At 35.6% G+C, this 20,707-nt stretch overlaps 2 protein-coding genes and 1 pseudogene across 12 annotated transcripts in view; 1 reads left to right on the top strand and 2 right to left on the bottom strand.

Annotated features, from left to right (window-relative positions):
• HNRNPK (heterogeneous nuclear ribonucleoprotein K) overlaps window positions 1–1,074 on the bottom strand; it is a 12,279-nt gene extending 11,205 nt beyond the window's left edge. For 3 of the 10 annotated variants that reach the window (XM_006916086.3, XM_015592636.2, XM_006916090.3), the window contains exon 1: window positions 453–595. The gene's annotated coding sequence lies outside the window, so the exon portion shown is untranslated. Of the gene's footprint in view, window positions 1–452; window positions 597–810 lie in introns of those variants that run through there. The other 7 variants (XM_006916085.3, XM_006916088.3, XM_015592637.2 and 4 more) reach the window with 6 other exon arrangements.
• A 20-nt stretch (window positions 1,075–1,094) lies between these two features.
• Window positions 1,095–19,980, top strand: RMI1 (RecQ mediated genome instability 1). 2 transcript variants are annotated; one of them, XM_015592635.2, is made up of 4 exons: window positions 1,095–1,180; window positions 6,083–6,137; window positions 16,366–16,462; window positions 17,268–19,980. In XM_015592635.2, the coding sequence occupies exon 4, from the start codon at window positions 17,304–17,306 to the stop codon at window positions 19,176–19,178; it is 1,875 nt and encodes a 624-aa protein (XP_015448121.1). In that variant the 5' UTR covers window positions 1,095–1,180; window positions 6,083–6,137; window positions 16,366–16,462; window positions 17,268–17,303; the 3' UTR covers window positions 19,179–19,980. The 2 variants fall into 2 exon arrangements, with proteins under 2 accessions (XP_015448121.1, XP_006916146.1); XM_006916084.3 differs by having other exon boundaries at window positions 1,096–1,297.
• On the bottom strand, window positions 14,821–16,660 carry LOC107195941 (annotated as a pseudogene).
• Window positions 19,981–20,707: the final 727 nt, after the last annotated feature.

The following is a 20,707-nucleotide window of genomic DNA, read 5'->3' as shown; positions in this document are numbered from 1 at the left end:
CTCATCCCCCGCACCCTCCCCCCACCGCGGGAGAGACAAAGCAACGGAGGAAGCCCCGACCATTCGACCTCCCCCGCTCCAGCTCCAGCTCCAAGATCAAGCTGAGAAAGCTAAAGTGCGGCGAAATCCAAAGAACGGCTTCATTCTCTGCCGCCTTCGGGTGCCGCCCGCTGGCCCCTTCTTCTTACGCAAGGGTCTTGCACCTCTTGTCTACTAAATTACAGCTCATCCCACAGACACATGCCTCGCAATGCCCCAAAGCCTCTATTACCACAACACGGACTGCGGATATACTCTCAGGGAAATGGCGGAGGTGGGGGGAGGGGAAATTGGGCAACGTTCCCTCGCTGAGAATCGGCCAACCACCAAGTAGTCCCCAAAAGCCTCCCTCAAAAGGAAAAACTGGTCTGACTCTCGCTTTCACGCGCCGTTCGACTATCTCCGCTCCTCACCGCGCGAGGCCGCCGTCCCTACGCCGCCGGGCTGCCTCAGCCGGTCGCAGCTAGACAGAGAACGAGCGCAGGCCCTTACCGCCCTCCCCCGCCTCCCCGCGCTCTCCTACCCCGCCGCGGTGCCGATTGGCTGCTCGAGCTTCGGCGGTGGCGCGAGAACTAAGCGATTGGCTCAAGGCCGCGTCAATCGAGGCGCCGGAGGAGGCGACGGCCCCACCTCCCGTCGGCGCCTCCCTTCAGGCTGTAAGGCCGCTAAGGGCCCAAGGAAAACCGGGCTTGAAAAAAGTCAACGCGGCCTTTAGGGAGGCCAATCCCCTGCCTAAATCCGTAATACCGAAGCCCCAATAACCCTAATTACCTAAAGGCCGTAAACAAGCGGGACGTAGGCAAGACGTCGAGGTTGGTGCAGCAGAGAAACAGAGGATAATGGCGTCCGCAGCGCTTTCGCCTGGAACGCCCTCCTCCTTTCTCGTTCGCGCACTCACTAGCTGGGGGAGGGGAAAAACCTCTCGCGAGAACTAAAGTCTGCCTCGTTCACGCGCACTGGGAGGGGGTGGGGAAGGGGCGTTTTCGGGACCTCAAGGAATCTTTTGGGTTTGGAGGAGGGGCGTGAGCGTGCGGCAAATCGGGCGGGAAGAGGAGAAACAGGATTAGGGCGCGCGGTGACCGTAGTTAGAGTGTCGCGGCCCGGCAACCGCTGTTGCGCGAGGGGAAGGCGGGACGCCCAGGTCTGTGCTAGGCCCTGACGAATGCTCTCGTTTCCACGGTCTACACTTGCGTCTCCCTTCCTCCCCGCAACTTCACTCCCGCCCGGGTTGCCCGGCTGCGGGGAGAGCCGCGGGTCGGTAAGTGCAGCCCTCTGGCCCGACCCACTCCTCGGAAACCCGCTGTTTGTAACGGGCCGCAGTGCCAGTCAGGCGTGGCCCGGGCTGGGGATCCTGCTGGCGGTTTGCGGCCGGTTGTCGGCTCCGGCGGGATCCCTGGCAGCGCGAGCGGGTTGTGGCTGTGAGCCTCGGAGTCTTAGGGAACTTGTCCCTACGGTTCCGATCTGAACCAGCACGCCCTGGAAAGTCCAGGAGAACAGGGCTCTCCATTATGATGAGACCTTTCATTATTTTCCTTTCTTTAGTCTTTTTGTTAGTGGGGCCTGTGATGCTAGTATTTTGTAGTGTCGCCGCATTTTATCTGAGATTTTTCTGGAAGTAATATTGCATTCATCCAAAATGAATGCAAATCAAAATACGTTTAGACATCCATGTTCTGTTAATTCAATTCTTTAAAGCGCCTACCGTGTGTCAGGATATTCAGCAGTGATCAGGACATCAAAAACCTCGCGCTTCAATAATGTTACCGTTCTAGCATGTTCAGTTTACATTACTTGCTTTTTGTTCAGTTACTTTTTAGGCCCCTGTGCCAAGCTTTGATGATTTCTTTTGTTGAGACACATCAGGTCACTGCGAATTGGTGACAAACCTGGGAAATCACCAGGCCTGATCGTATCCAATTTTCACATCCGACTCTTTAACCTTCCAGCCTTCATCCACAACACAAACTCACATTGAAGTTTAAAGATGCAGTAATTAACGTATAAAGCTAAATCCACCGTTAGCAGTATATGTATGTATATATGGACACATACATATACGTTTATAGTAATTATGAATTTGTGCTGATTTACAATATCGTAACTTGGTTTCCCTTTTGAATAATTCGCAAAATAGTTGTAATCCGGCTTCTTTTTTGAATGACTATGATTTCGTCTATCTCTTATCTTTTACTTGGAGTTTATAATGGTCCCTACCATGAAGAGTACTACAAGTCTTGTTGGGAGGTAAAACTTAACTCACGTTTTTGTTCTGTTACATAGTTCAGACTTTGATTAAGTTTTCAACCAAGAATTGATGAGTGTATGTACGTAGGGGCGGGGGATACTTGGATTATAGAGATTTAATCCGCCAGTCAGGATTTGGAACACTAATTGAATCTGTCATTTAAAACCTGGGACATTTCACTAACATTAATAGGAACATAAAGGGTACTCTACTAATCATACATTCTTTTAAGGTATTATTTCTGCTGTAGCCATCATTTTATGCCTTGGTAAATGGCAAAGTCAGTATCCCTATCTAGGAACTCCTTCCAATTTTACTGTCTTCCAGCTGGACCCTAACTGGTGCAAGCTCTTAACTTTTCTAGATGCCATTGTTAGATTTTTTTTTTTTTTCCTTTTTCCACTTGTTTTCTTCCTTATCTCTTGTAATTTGCTTTTTAGGTTTACTCTTTAAATAATAGGATAGTCTGTCTTTTCACTATCCTTTCATCCTCTTTTCAGCCAAACCACATTATACCTATGCTTATTCAAGGACTTGTCAACTTGATTGATACATTCAGTGATTCCTGTATTGTGTAATGAATTGTATGATCATTTCGTACTTCCAGTGAATTCAGAGCTAGTATTACTTAGCTGTGGGATTTATTTTAGATAAGTTAATATAATTGAGATTACCCACAATCAAGCTGGATGATTATTTAAAATATAGCTAACGTTTCCTGAATTTCCCCATCATGTGCTAAACCTTGTGCTTGTAGTTTAATGCTTATTGCAGTCTTGTGGGTAAATTGTTCTCTCTTTTTTTTTTATGGGTGAGGAAATTAAGAGAAGTTAAGGAACATGTCTGAGGTCACATTGCAGAGTTGAGATTCAAATTTTACATTAAGTTATGGAAGATCCACAAGGAGCCCCACTGATTACTTCTTTCTGATTTCAGTCATTAAATATAAAAATTTCCTCCTTAATTTTCTATCTTCAGAGTATCTTAAAGTCATCTCAAATGATTTAAAACACAAATTCTTTATTTTTTAGATGAAGATAGTGGAAACATGGAGTGCTTATGATTTAAATATTTGCGCTTTTAAGGTTCAGTTGGTTGAATGCCATATAGTGTCGAAAAGGATGGTACTTCCATCTCTTTTTCTGTTTTTGAAAAAATTGGAATATGTGAGGCTGACTGAAAATTAATTTATAAATCAAATATGCTTAAGTCTTAGTACTGAATGATAGAATTTTCTACTTTTCTGCTCAGTTCTGTAGTCAAAATCTAGCATGTAGATTATTGTGGTCACCTTAGTTTAGCATGCACAAAATGTCAATTGATTTGTTAAAAAACTTTTTCATAATTATAATATTTTGAGGATTAAGATTCATGTAGTTTTATAGCTGGCCTTTCCCTAGCAAAAAAATAAAAAAAATATATTTTCAGGACATAAATAGTTCTTAAAAATAACTTTTTAAAGACTATAACCTTCCATGTCATGGAGCCAGTCTGATGTTAAACATTTAGATTTTTTCTGTTTTTTTTTCCACACTGTAAAAATACAGTGATAAACTCTGACACATAAATCTTTGTCTTCATTTCTGATTGTTTTCTTAAGAAGTGGATCATATGGTATGAACATTTCTTAGAATACAATTTAAAAAATATATACTTTTGAGGATTAGGGGCAGCTTTTTGTGTGTTAGTAGATGGGAAGTGGTGCTGCTCTAGCTAACACTTCCCTCTGAGTTGCTTTTACCTGCAGCAACTATGATACACAGTTTTTTGAGAAAGGGAAGAATGAAAACTTTAGGAATTCATTCTTTGAAGAAGATGCAAATAATAGAATTTACTAAATTATTAAGGGGCTCTGTTATTGAAACCCAGTCCAAACTTTATAACATAGATCCCACATAATAGGATCTCTCATGGGATACTTTTTCCATTTAAGTAAAAATTTTAATTTCTAACCTGTAGGGGAAAAAATCCTATTATACACAAAATCTTTCTATTACAGTTATTATAACATACAGGTGTGGAGACTATTTCTATGTTCAGATCACTATGTCCTCTACTTTCTTTGCTGTTAAATGAAGAGTGCTGTGTGATAAATGTGCATTTAGCAGTCAAATTTTCTCCCAAGGTTCTTGACTGATAAAATATTTGGTATTAGCTGTATTTGAGTGCTTGCACAATGTTAAGTATCTCTTAACACATTTGTTTGTGTTTTAAGGTTATCTTTGGAGGTTTTAGTCATTCGAATTTTTTCTTTACCTAGTTATGATAACATTATAAAATTATTGGGTGTCAGGTAGCTCCAAAAGTGGACATTCAAATCCTAGACGGTAGTACTTGCAAATAATTATTACTACTGCCACACATTAATAGAATGATTTAGTTGGGGTTTATTTGAGCAATGTTTCTCAGAATTTGTCCCAATTGTCACTTGAAAGTTTTGTCACTTGCTATGTTCAACAGCACAAACAAGTGTATGATTGAAATAAATAATTAAAAAAAAAGGATATGTAAGCCTTAAAATATCACTTTGACATTTTAAAAAATTTAAAATTATTTTATGTGGTGTCTTAGTAGAGCTATAACAAAGGAAAAGTAGCACTTAACCATAACATTGTTGTTTTGAAGTTGTCATAAAGATAGGTGATAGGTGATTACATTTGCTGTAGGTGATGTTTTTTTTCACTTGATTTTGTAAATGAAATAATTTAGAGTGCACTAGGTGAGCTTATTTAAATGAGATTTCAGGAAAGTATGTTTATTATAATAGTGTGCTCTGATAGAATAGCCAATTAAGAGTGAGTTTTATATGTAAGTGGGTTTTATATGTAAATGAGGGACTGGCTGTACTTTCACTTTTCACTTAAGTCATCAAGGTCTAGAAAAAGACATAGGAATGGAGATTAGCAGAATTTATCTTCCAGTTCTAGGTCTGCTGCTAAGTATGATCTTTATATCTTATTCTTCATGTCTCAGTTTCATTCTCAAATAGATAACAATACCTACCTACCATAAATTATTATTTTGAAATTTAGGTAATACTGCAGATGTAAAAGTATTTTGAAAAAAGTTTAAAGTCTTACAAATAAGTTTTAATTTTTATTTTCAGCAAACCCTTACCTTAATTCTGTGTTTATACAGCTGTATCAGCTGGGATATAGGAATATTATCTGAAATTCATCCTTGTTCATTTTCTGTCCAGTTTTGACCTTTTTAATTTACAACCAGTCAGTCTCCCTTTGTTACTGATTCCTTCTTCCTCCTAGAAGTATTAACAGTATTATCTCCTAGTATTTGACAGATTCAGGTAGAAAATAACATTTGTGTTGTATGGCTGCGTGTAACAATTTAGGGGTATATATTGTACTTAGAGTGATTTACAGTACAAAGCATTCTTCAAAAAACAATTGTAATTGTGGTATTTATACTTGATAATCCACTTAAACAATTTATAACTACTGAAAATACACTGTCCTGATTTCAGTTTACTTAATGACTATCATCACGTTGCTACAACACCTTTGGAAATTATACTGGATCCATTTGCCAGCACTGTGCTATTTAAATTATAGTGGAGGAAATGGGTAACCTACAGGATGAGCTCACCTAAAAGCTATGAATCTGGTTTAATTTTTTGAGGTTAAAAAACATGGAATAAGATAGTACTGTGGAATCTTATCATACAAATACAAAGCTTTCAGTCTTGATGTCACTAAGCTATGGCTTCATGGAATTGTGCTTAGAGATTTTAACATGCCTTTATTTTAATTAATTTCATATTTTGATGTTATTTTGTTTTAGGTCTACCTTTTAAGCATGCAGCTAGATTTGATTTATTCCATTTGTATCTTAACAGGTGAGTTAATCTATGTTATGATTGCTGACATATGTAGATTTATTTTACCATCTTATTTATTATTTGTATTTATAGAGCTTGCCCATTCCTTTTATGTCTTTTGTTGGATTGTTTTCTTAATGTTTTCCTCAGCAAGTTTGAAAGTGATATTTCTATTTTTTTGGTGTTCGTCTTCAGTTTTTTTATTGGAGGTATAATTTACATTCAGTAAAATTTATGTTCTTTTTTGATTTACAGTTCTGTGAGTTTTGACAGACATAGTCACATCACCATCACTTCCACCACCACCATGATATAGAACAGTTTCATCACACCTAAAATGCCCTTGTGCCCCATGTGGTTGACTACTCTTCACATCCCCAGCCTTTAGAATCACTGAACTGTTTTCTGTTCCTATATTGCCTTTTCCAGAATGTTACATAAATGGAATTTTACAGTCTTTGTCTGGCTTCTTTCACCTAGCATACCGCATTTGACATTTGTCTTAGTCTGTTTGAGCTACTATAACAAAATACCGTAAATTGGGTAGCTTATAAACAATATAAATTTATTTCTCTGGAGGCTGGGAAGTTGAAGATCAAGGCTTTGGCAGATTTGGTGGGTGTCTGATGAGCACATTTCCTGATTCGTGGATGACTGTCTTCACTGTAGCCTCCCATGGTAGAAGGAGCAAGATAGTTTTGTGTGTGGGGAGTTCTCTTTTATGAGTTCTAATTCCTTTAATGAGGGCTCCACCCTCATGACCTAAGCATGTCCCAAAGGCCCAACCTCCTAATAACCATTACATTGGACATTAGGATTTCAGCATACGATTTTTTTGTGTGTGTTGGGGGACACAGTCTGTAGTAACATTCATCCATGTTAATGTATCTTATTAGTAGTTCATTCCTTTTTATTACTGAATAGTATTCCATTGTAATGCTGTACCACAATTTGTTTCTCCATTCACCAGTTGAAAGAGATGTGGGTTTCCAGTTTTTGGTGATTATGAATAAAGCTGGCATAAATGTTCACATATAGGTTTTCAATGAGTATAAGTTTTCATTTCTCTTGAGTAAATACCTAGTAATATGATTGCTGGGTTATATGACATAAGCACATATTTAATTTTCTAAGAAAATGCTAATCTGTTTTTCTTTCTAAGCAACTGGTTAAACTGCTTTCTAAAGTGGCTGTGCCATTTTGCATTCCTACCAGTAATGTATGAGCATTCCAATACTTGGTATTGTTATTTTGTATTTTAGCTATGCTAATAGGTGTGTAGTTCACATTGTGATTTTAATTTTTCACTTCCCTAGTGTCTAATAATATTGAGCATCTTTTAATGTGTTTACTTGCTATCTGCATATCTTCTCTGGTGAGATGTCTATTCAGATCTTTTGCTCATTTAAAAAAATTTTTTTTAATTTTAGAATTCTTTATATACTCTGGATACAAGTCTTTGTCAATTATGTGTTTCTCCCCATCTGTGGCTTGTCTTTTGTGTGTATGTGTGGCTTGCCTTTATACTCTTAACAGCATATTTCACAGAGCAGAAGTTTTAAATTTTGATGAATCCCAATTTATTAATTTACTTCTTTTATGGAGTATGCTTTTGGTGTTGTATCTAAGAAAAGTTTTAAGAAACCAAGATCGAAGATTTTTCTCTTTTTTTAAATTGAGGTATAATTGACATACAACATTAGTTTCAGGTGTACGACATAATGATTTGCTATTTGTATACGTTGGGAAATGATCACCACAATAAGTCTAATTAAGATCTATCCCCACACATAGTTAGAAAAATTTCTTTTTCTTATGAGAACTTTGAAGATCTACTCTCTTAGCAACTTTCAAATATGCAATACAGAGTTATTAACTATAGTCACCATGCTGCACATTACAGGTATTGGTTGAGGTTTGTATTTTTGCACATGCGTGTCTAGTTGTTTCAGCACCGTTTCTACAAAAGACTCCCATTTTCATGGAATTGCCTTTGCAACTTTGTAGAAAATCAATTGACTATATGTATGGGGCTATTTCTAGACTTTCTTTTTCCATTGACCCATATATTGAATCAAATTGTAATTTTTTACAAAAAAAAATTGCTGGGATTCTGAATGGATTGCATCGAACCTGTAGACCAGTTCGAGGAGAACAGAAACCTTAATATAGAGTCTTCAACACAGCTTATCTCTTTATATGTTTGGGTTGTCTTTGATTTCTTTCATAAGTCGTTTGTAGTTTTCAGTATACATACCCTGCACATATTTTGTTAGTTATAATTTTTGGTTGCTATTGTAAATTGTACTGTCTTGTTTATTACTAGTACAATTGAGTCTTGTTATTTATGGTAATTATATTCTGTAAAGTCACTGTGAACAGTAAATTAGGGAATACTGAACCATTTCTCCTAGGGGAAATAATAGGGTTAGCTTCCTGTGAGTGTCTGATCATGACATTTTCATCAGTGGATTAGTACATAGCCTTTTTTGTGTGTGTTTCTTTTTAAAGACACTTTATTCAATACATGTTGATCATTAACATTGGATTTATAGCCAATGGCACTATAACTCATGCATGGATGAAGCTTGATCTAACACATTTTTTTTTTTGGCATATGACACAGCACAGCATTCTTGTACTTAGGAACACTAGACAGCACTTTAGCAGTATGCTAGGGGGCCATTTTAAACAGTGAAGTCATCAACAACAAGCAACAAATACAAAAAATGTGGCACTAAATAGAGCACGAAAAAGATGCTTTTACCTTGCTAACTCTTATCAGGTGATATAGCTTTTTGTAGATTCTTCGGCATTTTCATAAACATTCGTGTCATCTGCAATTGGGGTAGTCTTATTTTTTCATTCCCCCTTCTTCTTCCCTCTTGATTACCCCCTTTTTTATTGTAGTACAAAACATATAACATAAATTTTTACTCCCTTAGCAGTTTTTAAGTGTACATTATAGTGTTAACTATACATATGTTATACTGCATATTTCTGGAATTTATTTATCTTGCATTATTGAAATTCTGTATCCATTGAACAACTCCCCATTTCTCCCTCCCCTCAGTCTCTGGCAACCACATTTATACTTTATATTTCTAAGAGTCTGATTACTTTAGATACCTCATATAAGTGGAATCATGCAGTGTCTGTCTGTGATTAGCTTATTTCATTTAGCATAATGTCCTTTGGTTCATCCATGTTGTAATATACGACAGGTTTTCCTTTTTTTTTTTTGAAGGCTGAATAATATTCCTTCTTATGTATATACCACATTTTCTCTATCCATTCATCTGGTGATAGTCAATTAGGTTGCTTTCACATCTTGTCTATTGTGAATAATGCTGCAGTGAACATAGGTGTGCAAACATCTCTTCAAGATTCTGTTCTCAGTTCTACTGGATACATACCAGGAGTGGGATTGCTGGGTCGTATGGTAATTACATTTTTTATATTTTTAGCAACCTTCATACTGTTCCATAGCGGTTTCACCATTTTATAGTCCTGCTAGTAGTGCACAAGGGTTCCAATTTCTCCACACCCTCACTCTTTTTTTCCTGTTTTTAATTTTGATTTTTATTTATTTTTTGTCAGTGGCCATTTTAAGGTGTGTGAGATGATATTTCATTGTAGTTTTGGTTTTCATTTATGATTACTGATGGCAAGCGTCTTTTTATATACTTGTTGGCCATTTATATCTTCAATTAAGAAATGCCTATTCTAGTCCTTTGCCCATTTTTAAATTGGCTTATTTGTTTTTTGTTCTTGAGTTGAGTTCTTTATATGTTCTGGATATTTACCCCTTAGCAGATATATGAGTTGCAAATATTTCATCCCATTCTGTAGGTTACTTTTTCACTGTTATTTTTTTTTTGCTGCACAGACTTTTCAAGTTTGATACAGTCCTGTTTGTCTGTTTTTGCTTTTTTTTACCTGTGCTTTTGGTGTCAAAGCCAAGAAATCATTGCAATATCATGAAGCTTTTCTTCTATGATTTTTTTCTAGGAGTTTTATAGTTTCATGTCTTACATTTAGATTTCTAATCCATTTTGAGTGAAATTTTGAATATGATATAAGATGTATCTATTCTTGCATGTGGTTATCTAGTTTTCCCAGCACCGTTTGTGGAAGAGACTGTCCTTTCTCCATTATGTTATCTTGACACTTTTGTTCATCATTTGACCACAATGTGAAGGTTTATTTCTGGACTCTCTAGTCTGTTTTGTTGGTCTGTACATCTGTATTTATGCTATTTTTTTTTTCTGTTTTAATCTGTATACCTTTTATTTTTTTTTTCGTGTCTTATTGCACTGACATGAGCCTCCAGTACGATGTTAAAGTATTGAGAGTGAACATTTTTGCCTTATTCTGATCTTAAGGGGAAAGCATTTTGTCTTTTATACCTTTAATTTTGTTCATTGCTAGCAGCGGAAATAAAAAACTCAGTAAAACAAATGAAAGTTAAAGTTAAGAAAGTCTTCTCCCAAAATTAAACATCAGTACAAAGAAATCAGTGGAACATAGGAGATCAAAGAAGATAAAACTTTTATATGTATCATTTAAAATATAAATCTTTTAAGAATTATTTAGAAAAATAGCAATCTTCTGCCTTCTCTTTTGTTCGCTTACTCCAGAGGCAACCACTTGCAACTTTTCTAGCTGATTCTTTTTTATATTTACTTCTATAGCTCTGGAATCCATACATACAGATAATACTACTTCTTGATTTTTCAGTTTTTGGCATTATCTACTGACTTTAACTATAGAGATGAGGATTTAGCTCTTTTTCCACCTACTTTTCTTACCCTCTCCTTTCACTGTCACACATATTTGTCCATCTCTATTATCTCTGTATAGCCGTATTAAAATTTTGGTCAGATTAGTATTTAGAGTGTATATTATTATGACTACATACATGTCAATTACAACTAAGCCTATAATATACAAATACTACTTTTCTTCCTTGTACAACATTTTATTTTCTCTTGAGTTATCTTAGTTTTCTGTATATTTTTTATTAGTTCAACTCCTAACTCCTCCAGTTATTTAAATCTCAGTTGTACATAGAGATACATCAATACTCCAATTAACAGGTGTAAACCAGGAAGGAGAAAGATGTGAAATCTCAGAAACAGTGGGTCTTACACAATTTAATCTTCATAAAATATAATCTCTCCTAAGGCCTTCTGGGCTATTTGCCTTTACATCCTACAAATACCCTTTACTATAATGTTTTGCCTCTGTTTTGTGTAATATCAAAGATATTTCCTCTTTCTTGGTTTATTTTTCTGTTATGTTGGAACACATTCTCCATTACAAAAATTGTTTTAGACAATGCTGATCTAAAAATGTTTTTATTTCATTGTCATACTTAATTGGTACTTTGCCTGGGTAGAGATTTATAGGTTGGAGATAATTTTCATTCAGAAATTTGAAGGAATTGTTCATTTACCTTAGAGCTTCCATTGAGAAATCTAAAGCCATTTTCATTCCTGATATTCTGAATGTATCGTTTGTTGTTTGTTCTCACTTTCTGGAAGCTTGCAGAATCTTTTTTCTTGTATTCTGAAATTTAATAAAGATATGCTATGTTATATGTCTATTTTTATCCGTTGCGTTGAGTCCTTTTTATTTGGAAGCTCTTGTCTTTAAGTTGTGGAAATTTTTCTAAATTCGTTTCTTTGATTATAGCTACCCTACTCTCAATCCCCAGATTCCATTGATTTCTTTGTACTGATGTTATACTTTTCTAAGAGATTTTATTAACTTTATTTTCCATTCATTCTACTGTTTTTCATTTCTGCTATCATATTTAAATTTCTAGAACTTGTTTTTTTTGCCCTATGAATACTCCTTGTTATAGCATCCTATTCTTATTTCATGGATATGATGTCTTATTTCTGAGGATATTAATGATAGCTTTTTTGAAGTTTCTGTCTCCAGTCATTTTCCTGCATTTTTTCTGTTTGATGTGGTTTCTTGTTAGAGGTTTTTCTCAGATATCTTGTCATTATTAAGTGGGAAACTAAAAAGAAAGCTGGTTGGAACCCTGAGTCCATTGATGCAGTCTCAGAATAGGCTGTTCAACCACAGAATCTCTCATGTTAGTATTTCTAGGTCTTTTCTGTTAGGATGGTAAGACTGCCCAGAGAAAGATTGTCTAATCTCTCTCTAGAGGAGTATAGGCCTAGTCATTGGTATTTCTGGAAACTTTGTGGAGGAAGAAAGTAACATGTATCCAGCATTTAGTATTTAAGAATTCAACAGTACTCTGGTGTCCCCATCTAAAAGCCTCTGTTTTATGCTCTCCAGAAGGTAGGAGGAGCAGTCTCTCTGACATGGGATGGGGATGCCAGTCCTAGTGTCTTAAATAATTTTATAATCAATCTTGTTTTTAGAGTGCCTTTTACTTCCAAATGTACTTACCATTGGCTTTTGTGTGTTCTGGGTTTTAAATCAGCCATCCTTAATACCAGCTTAGAATTTAACTTATTGTTATCTGCTAAGTCATAAACTACTTATGTGTCTGCTTTCAAGCTTCCAAAATTTGTTGCCATTGTTTCTGCTCCCGTTTTCTTTGTTCTTAGAGTATTATGGCCAATGAAAAAGGTGTTTTCTGTGGAATTTCAAGAGGGATTATAAAAATTGTGTTTTCAACCCTCCATTTTTAACTTTAAACATAATTTTATATATTTTTTATAAAATTCTAACTTGATCAGTATCTCTGTCCTCCTTGACAAAACAGGAATACCTTAATTTCCCTCTGAATTCTTTTTGTATTTTCTACAGTTTTGTTATCTGAAATTTTAAATCCAGCTTGCTGAGTCATAAGATTTTTTTTTCTTTGTCCTTGATGCTGTGTCATTTCCCAGCTTTTAATGAAATAATTGACATATATCGCTGTATAAGCTTAGAGTGTGTTACATGGTGGTTTGATTTCCATATATTGTGAAATGATTATCAAAATAGGTTTAGTTAACATTCATCATCTCATAGATACAGTAAAAAGAAAAGAAAAACAATGTCTGTTTGTGATGAGTACTCTTAGGATCTACTCTCAACAACTTTCCTACATATCATACAGATGATTAACTGTAATCATCATGCTGCATATTACATCCTTAATACTCATTTATTTATAACTGGAAATTTATATTTTTGGACAATCTTCAAACATTATCTTTAAAAAAACCATTTCTTTCACCTCTTTCTATTTTCTCCTTCTGAAACTGATTACTTCAGTGTTGGAGTCTATCTTTCCTATGTAGCCTTTTAAAATCTTTTTTGCTTAATTTTTTAAATCTTTCTTTTTACTCTGTTCTAGGTAATTTCCAATGCATAAATTCTTTCATTTGTTTTTAGTTTGTTTATCTCATCTTTTGAATTTTTAATTTCAGAGACTTCCCCATTTCCAAGATTTCCAGTTGATTCTTTTTATAAATGGCTGTTATTTTTTATTATCTTCTATTCCTTAAGACTATAATTGTCCCACTTTAAAAGTATTTTTAGTATGTTCATGTATGTTTAAAAAGATTTTTAAGGGTGGCTCCATAGTTTAGTGGTTAGTACATCTGCTTTACGTGCAGAAAGTCCTAGGTTCATGCCCCAGGTGGAGCCACGGACCATACCCCGGGTGCGCCAGTCCCTGGGTATGCCAGGCCCCCCCGGGTGTACCAGCCCCCCCGGGTGTACCAGCCACCTCGCCCCCCAGTGCGCTAGGGGTGCCAGGCCCCAGGTGCACGCCCTGAGCGTGTGGGAGGAGATGCCCAGCCTTCAGAGATCCAGGTCTAAAAGGGGGACGGCAACATCCCTAGGTTAGGGGTGGAAGGTGGGGGGAATTAAAGAGAGGGAAGAAAAAAGATTTTTAAAAAACATTTAAGATTCTTTGTTTAAATTTTTCTGCAGGCATAAATTCTCCTATTTGTTGTGTCTACTGATGTGGGAATTTTCCTCGAATACATTATTATTTTGGCTTTAGTGGTCATGTTGGATAGTTTTTCCCATGTGTGTTTTTCTTTTTTGTATGGTTTTGGAGTTGCTTTCAGCCTGATCCTCTGGCTGGCATAGTCTAGGTCAGGTGTTTCATTAGAGATTTGGATTTTTCTTTATGTAAATAGCCTACTTCTGGACTACAAGTTATATAGGCCTCTATGTAAGTTCCCTCCATAGGCCATAAGTAGGTGTTTGGTGGAATATTTTTTTGGCCCAGTTCTAGCAAGGAGTCTGTTTTTGGTCTTTTAACCCATAATTGGGATGCTGGATCCTTGGAGCTTTGGAACTTTAGCCTATGCTGTTTTTATCTAGTTGCCTTTTCCTTGGGGCTTCAGTACTCACTTACTACTCTAGGTTTCTCTTCTGTTCCTGGCCCACAAAGATCTTATTCTTTGTTATTGAGTGTAACTTTATATTTAAAGTTTTATTTCCTGTATATCCTTCTAGAGATCCTTTATGTATACATAAGGAAAGAAGAATATGCTTACTTTCTTTTCTTTTATACATTAAAGTTAGCACATTATATTTTGCTTTCCTTAGCAATAAGTTAGGAAGTATTTCCATTTGATAAATCAGAGAGCTGGTGTAGAGAGTGTTGGTTTCTTTGTTAAAGAGACATGTTGATTTGACTCTACATGGTTTATTTTCATCACAATGGGCAAGGGACCTTTCCTACCTTTATACATTGTTTTCATATATAAACACACACACACACACACACACACACATATATGTATATGGTTTATATATATATATACATAAACTCTCAATCATTTTCTTCAATACAAAGATTCACCTGGTCAGTAATTATAATGACCTTCTTAACTCCTTTGAAATATTATTCATGTAATCCTCACAACTATAACTCATCCTTTAAAATTTTAACTATTTGTTAAATGAATAATATGACCACTTGTTTAGGGTCACAGAGTGTGTAAGTGAAAAATATTTGGCGCCACAGTTTTTAAACTATTATCAGTACACCAATTAATAATATGTAACAAGTTCTTGAGTTCTGTCATCTAGTATTTTGAGTAAGAGAAACTAAAAGCAGCCCAAACAATTATACTAATATTCATTGTTCTAACCCTTAACCAGAAAGTACTATTTTAAGGCTGGCTGCTACTTAATACAGGTTACAAATAACTATTTACTACTTTTTTATAGATAAAATCCTTGACCTTTAAGAAAGCTTTAGGGGAAGAAAGTTTAATCTCTTTTTTCAAAAAAAAATTTTTTCTTACATCTAAGAAAGAAAAAGTTAGTATGGAATGTATATGTTTGAGCCTAAAGACATAGGAAACCAGACAATGTATATACTGAATAAATTTCCAAGAAATACAAGGTAAAAAATGAAATTTTTGGATAAGCTTTAAGTTTGTACAAAGAAATAAGATTTGCTATCTTCAAAAAGTGAAGGAACCTACTATATATGATTGCCTTTTCATAAGAAATAGCTCGAGCTTTGCTAATGCTTCATATTTCATGAAAGCATCTAAAATGCCAATCCATGGAACAGGTGCTTCTTTATTCTTTTATCTATTTATGCGGTAGTTTTCATGGATTTCTGGCTGATTTTGCAGGTAAAACCAAGAGATTATCCAGGATGTCATCCCTGCCCTGCCAGAAGCAGGTCTGGAGGATTGTTGTCTTCTCTTGGGTTTCTTCCTCCATCTCAGAGCCCCAGATTCTTTGGCCTTGAACTCTTTTTTTCCTCTGCACATGGTATTGTTCAGTTTTAGCCTGAGCTGCTTTGTCCTGCTTCAGCTTCTGGTCACTTGTGGGCCTTGGACACCTTCTGGGCAGCTCGTTTCTTGGCTTGCAGCAGCTGTTGGATGCCCTATGGCTGACTGGCCACAGAGGTGGTGGTTCTGAGGCTGAGGTGAGCAGCCTAAATGGGCTGGATTACCCCTTGGGTCAGATGACCCAGCTGCCTAAGATCTGTTCCTGGGCTGGTGGCCTGCCAGCTGTCCTCTCTGATCTCCTTTAATTTTCATAGTAGCCCTAGGAAGTAACTATTATATAGACAAGGAAACAAGCTTAGAATGTATAAGTTTCTCATGGTCACTTGCTTCTGTTTATCTCACTCCAAACCTCATGTTTTTATTCAGTATTACCTACACTCTATCCTGATTGATAACGGGAACCTGAAAAACCATTCTGTCCAACTCTTGCACTCGTGAAAATAGGCCATCGATTCTTTTTGCAGCTTCCTCTTATTACCCTTTATAACTGCTTTTGGTCTTAGCTCCCAGGGCTTTTCCTGAGTAGTAGAAGTTACAAGTGCTCCACTGAACAACCACTTCCAAGTCCTGTCATCAAATCTTAGGCTCCTGTTCTAAATGGTAAGTTTTCTTATGGACATATTAAAACTTTTATAAATTTTATCTCTTAGCCTCATCTGTAGAAGGAAAAAATATACTTTTGTGAACAGAGGGTTAATTAGTCTTTACTGTTTTGCTACTGTTTTATCATTCTGAGAAAATCAGAAGTATATTTACCTGGTAAGACTGTTGAGAATTATTTAGCCAAACAAATAACATGCTTTATATCAGCATAGTATTTATTGTTATTTGTTATAATTTTATCCTTAGAGCACATATTTAAGTGCTGTATGGTCAAACACAATGGTATGTTTTAATAGAATATGAATTAAAGATATGAAAATGACCTTAGTGAATATCGTTTCTTAACTAGATTATCAGAATCTGGTTATTAATATAATCATAACTACTTTTTACTGCATGTCTACCATGTCTGACATTCTGCTTTACAAATGTTAATCATGTAATCCTCACAACAACCCTGTAAGATAGATGGTGGTATTGACATTCTAGTTATATGTGCTGCTGAAGCGAGCACGGTATTGACATTCTAAAGATGAAAAAACTGGGTTAGAGAAGTTAAGAAATTTATATTAGGTCAGACAGCTTGTAATTTGGCAGAGCTAACTTTCAGACTTTTGCTTTTCTCATTATGCCCTCTGATTACTTGTGATATTTGATTTTTGGCTATGTAGAAAGTCAAAGACTTTTAAGATGCTGAAGCGAGAAAAATCAAAAGGGTATGGTTATGCCTGTTTGTGCATTGTACAGAATTATAGACTATATTTAAGTGTACTGAATTATAATTTTTTTTTTTTTTTTTTAGGTAACAGATATATGACATATCTTTTATTTAAAAGAAATGAGTGTGACTAGTATTGCATTAAGAGTTGAAACTTGGCTTTTAGCTACATGGCATGTTAAAGTACCTCTGATGTGGCTGGAAGCTTGTATTAACTGGATCCAAGAAGAAAATAATAATGTTAATTTGAGTCAGGCACAAATAAACAAACAAGTGTTTGAGCAATGGCTCCTAACTGATCTGAGAGATTTGGAGCATCCTCTTTTACCTGATGGCATTTTAGAAGTTCCAAAAGGAGAACTGAATGGGTTTTTTGCTCTGCAGATTAATTCATTGGTTGATGTAAGTCAACCTGCATATTCCCAGATACAAAAATTGAGAGGAAAGAATAATATGAATGACCTAATTACAGCTGAAACACAAGTAACCCCAAAACCTTGGGAAGCAAAACCTTCACGAATGTTGATGCTGCAGTTAACTGATGGAATTGTCCAAGTGCAAGGAATGGAATATCAGCCTATTCCAGTTCTTCATAGTAATCTTCCTCCAGGTACAAAAATTTTGATTTATGGAAACATTTCTTTCCGTCTTGGTGTTCTCTTATTGAAACCAGAAAATGTGAAGGTGTTGGGAGGAGAAGTAGATGCTCTTTTAGAGGAATATGCACAAGAAAAAGTACTTGGAAGATTAATTGGGGAAACTGTTCCTATAGTTTCAGTCATACCAAATAATTCTAACCAAAGCATCCCTAGAATTACAGATGATCTCGATCTTGTGTTAGGGCCTTCTGATGAAGAACTCTTGGCAAGTCTTGATGAAAATGTTGAGCTTGCAGCAAAGAATGACACCTCTTTGGAAAGAGGATGTTTCAGCACAGGTAGTTCCTCAAATGCTTTTCCCCCAGGACAGTCAGATTTTGAACAAGGACTTGCTATTTCTCTAAGACCAAAGGAGAAACCACCAAATCAATCTGTGCATTTCACTGATGGGGAATTAGATGACTTTTCATTGGCTGAGGCCTTGCTTTTGGAAGAAGCTGTCCAGAAAGAACAAATGGAGCCTAAAGAATTGCAGTCATTGACTTTGAACAGAATCACAGATGAAACAATAGAGAGATCTTCAGATAAACATAATACTTCAAATGATTTTTCTTTGATTTGCAAGTATGGAAACAGTAATTGGAATGAAAAAAATTTATCTGAACGAATGACTAATGAAGACAAATCTTTTAGTTGTCTATCTGCTAGAGACAACAATAGTGTTTTTTCAGTTCATAATATACTACTCCCCCATGATTTTACAAATAAAGATAAGAACTCTGGGACAGATAATAAAGTAAAACCAACCATCAGCAGTTCAGATAGACATTCCTTAAATAATAAAATATTAAATGAAGAACTGGGCAGTTATGTACCAAAAAGTTCACAAATTTCTAATGAAAGCGATCACCATTTACAGAATTATTCTTTAAGATCATCAGAGAATAGCACTAATCTTTCTGTTGCCCTGGATTTGTATTCTCCACCCTTTATCTATTTGTCTGTTCTAATGGCCAGCAAACTAGAGGAAGTTACAACAGTGAAAGTCAAAGCATTTATTGTAACCTTAACTGGAAATCTCTCAAGTTCTGGTGGCATTTGGAGTATAACAGCAAAGATTTCTGATGGTACCGCATATTTAGATGTAGACTTTGTAGATGAAATACTTACTAGTCTGATAGGGTTTTCAGTACCAGAAATGAAAAAGTTAAAAAAGGATCCTCTTCAATATCAAAAGTTCCAGGAAGGTTTGCAGAAGTGTCAGAGAGATCTAATAGATTTGTGCTGTCTGATGACTATTTCCCTTAATCCCTCCTTGTCTAAAGCAATGGTACTGGCATTACAAGATGTTAATGTGGAACACCTTGAGAACCTAAAGAAGCGATTGAATAAATAATTTTCTAAAAGAGTAGAAAACAATGAAATACTTAGAATTAAATTTGTCCTTTTATTTTTGAAACTTTCCTTTCGTAAAAAAAAAGTTTCATGACATTTCAATATAATTTAAAAATGTTTAATCATGTTTGTGTGTTTAGGTTTTTTAAATAAATTTTTATAGTAACTATTAGATGAAGGAATTTGGTGACTCACTGTTACTGAGAAATTTGTTTTCCACTTGTAATTTCACATAATATGATTGCTATAAAGTGTTGTACTGGTGTTTACTGGTGTGCCATATTGTTGAAAGTTAATTATAAATAGGTAGTTGTACTTTAATATGTTGAATACTCAAAAATTTGTTTATATTATACTTGGGAAAATGTAAGTCAGAATGTCAGGCTTTCAGATTCAAATGTTTTGCTGATTGTAAATGTTTGATATATTTAAGTCAAATAGTATGTTAACAAGATATTTCAGAGAGTATATTGAATGGTTAAAAACTTATTTTCAAGGATAATTTATTTTAAATGGCATATTGGAAGCATTATGAAGGTGCAGTAAGTATTTCATGTTTTTGGATTAAAATAAGGTATTTATCCATGACTTTAGGTGTTATCCCCTTTCTGAATTAGCTTTACATATAAGCCTCTCTGGCTTTTTGGAAGTGCTGGCATTTTTTTTTAAAGGGAGACTGTTTATCACTTTTCCACTTTGTTATCAAAGTCACATATGAAAGGTAAAGTTATTTTGATTAATATTTTGTCTTTGAAAGTTTTAAGTGTTTTGAAATTTAAAACATTAAACAAACAAATAACAAAGTGAAGATGTGTTTATTTTAGTTAAAATAATGTTATAGGAAAATATCTGGAAGTAAGATAAATACATATATAAAAATATGGTATAGACATAGTAGGAAAATATTTTAAAAATCTTTTGTTGCTCTTCGAAGGATGATAATCAGAGTTCAAGGCACAACACAGATTTTGCTGATGTTTGGCACTAATAGTAACCTCTTCTGTGTACTTGCTTGCATAGCTCTTTTACTACAAGAGATCTAAATGAGATGGCATTGTCTTTCTTCTAGATGTTCTCCGCTTGTATTCTTATCTCCGTGAGCAATGCTTGAAAACTGGGATTAGACTTTATTTTCTCCTCATATTCAGTCACTAAAGACTGGGTTTAGTGCTTTACCATATCAATTCATCCTTTTGTATTGGTGCTTTGATTCTGGCTCTGGTCTTCTCTGGCCTGGATTATTCCAGTGGGTTTACTAATTAGTCTTTGCCTTATTTTGCCCTCAAACCTTTTCCCGTAATTCTGCCTGAACGATCTTTTAAGAATAAATTTTTTCTTCTTTTCTCTTCATTAACTTTTATTATCAACTTCCTCCTGCCCCTTTACTTGTGAAGGTGAAGTCCAAACTCTTAATCTCGTATGTAAGGTCTCTTGTGATCTGACTATTGCCTTTTCAGCCTCATCTTGCCCTGTTACTCTCCTTCTACCTCATCTGTCTCTAAATTTTAGTCAGAGCAAATTATTTGTAGT

This window comes from Pteropus alecto, unplaced genomic scaffold (genome assembly GCF_000325575.1).
Source record: "Pteropus alecto unplaced genomic scaffold, ASM32557v1 scaffold206, whole genome shotgun sequence".
In the NCBI taxonomy this organism is placed as follows: Eukaryota; Metazoa; Chordata; class Mammalia; order Chiroptera; family Pteropodidae; genus Pteropus; species Pteropus alecto.
This window is presented reverse-complemented; position numbering and strand designations above follow the sequence as displayed.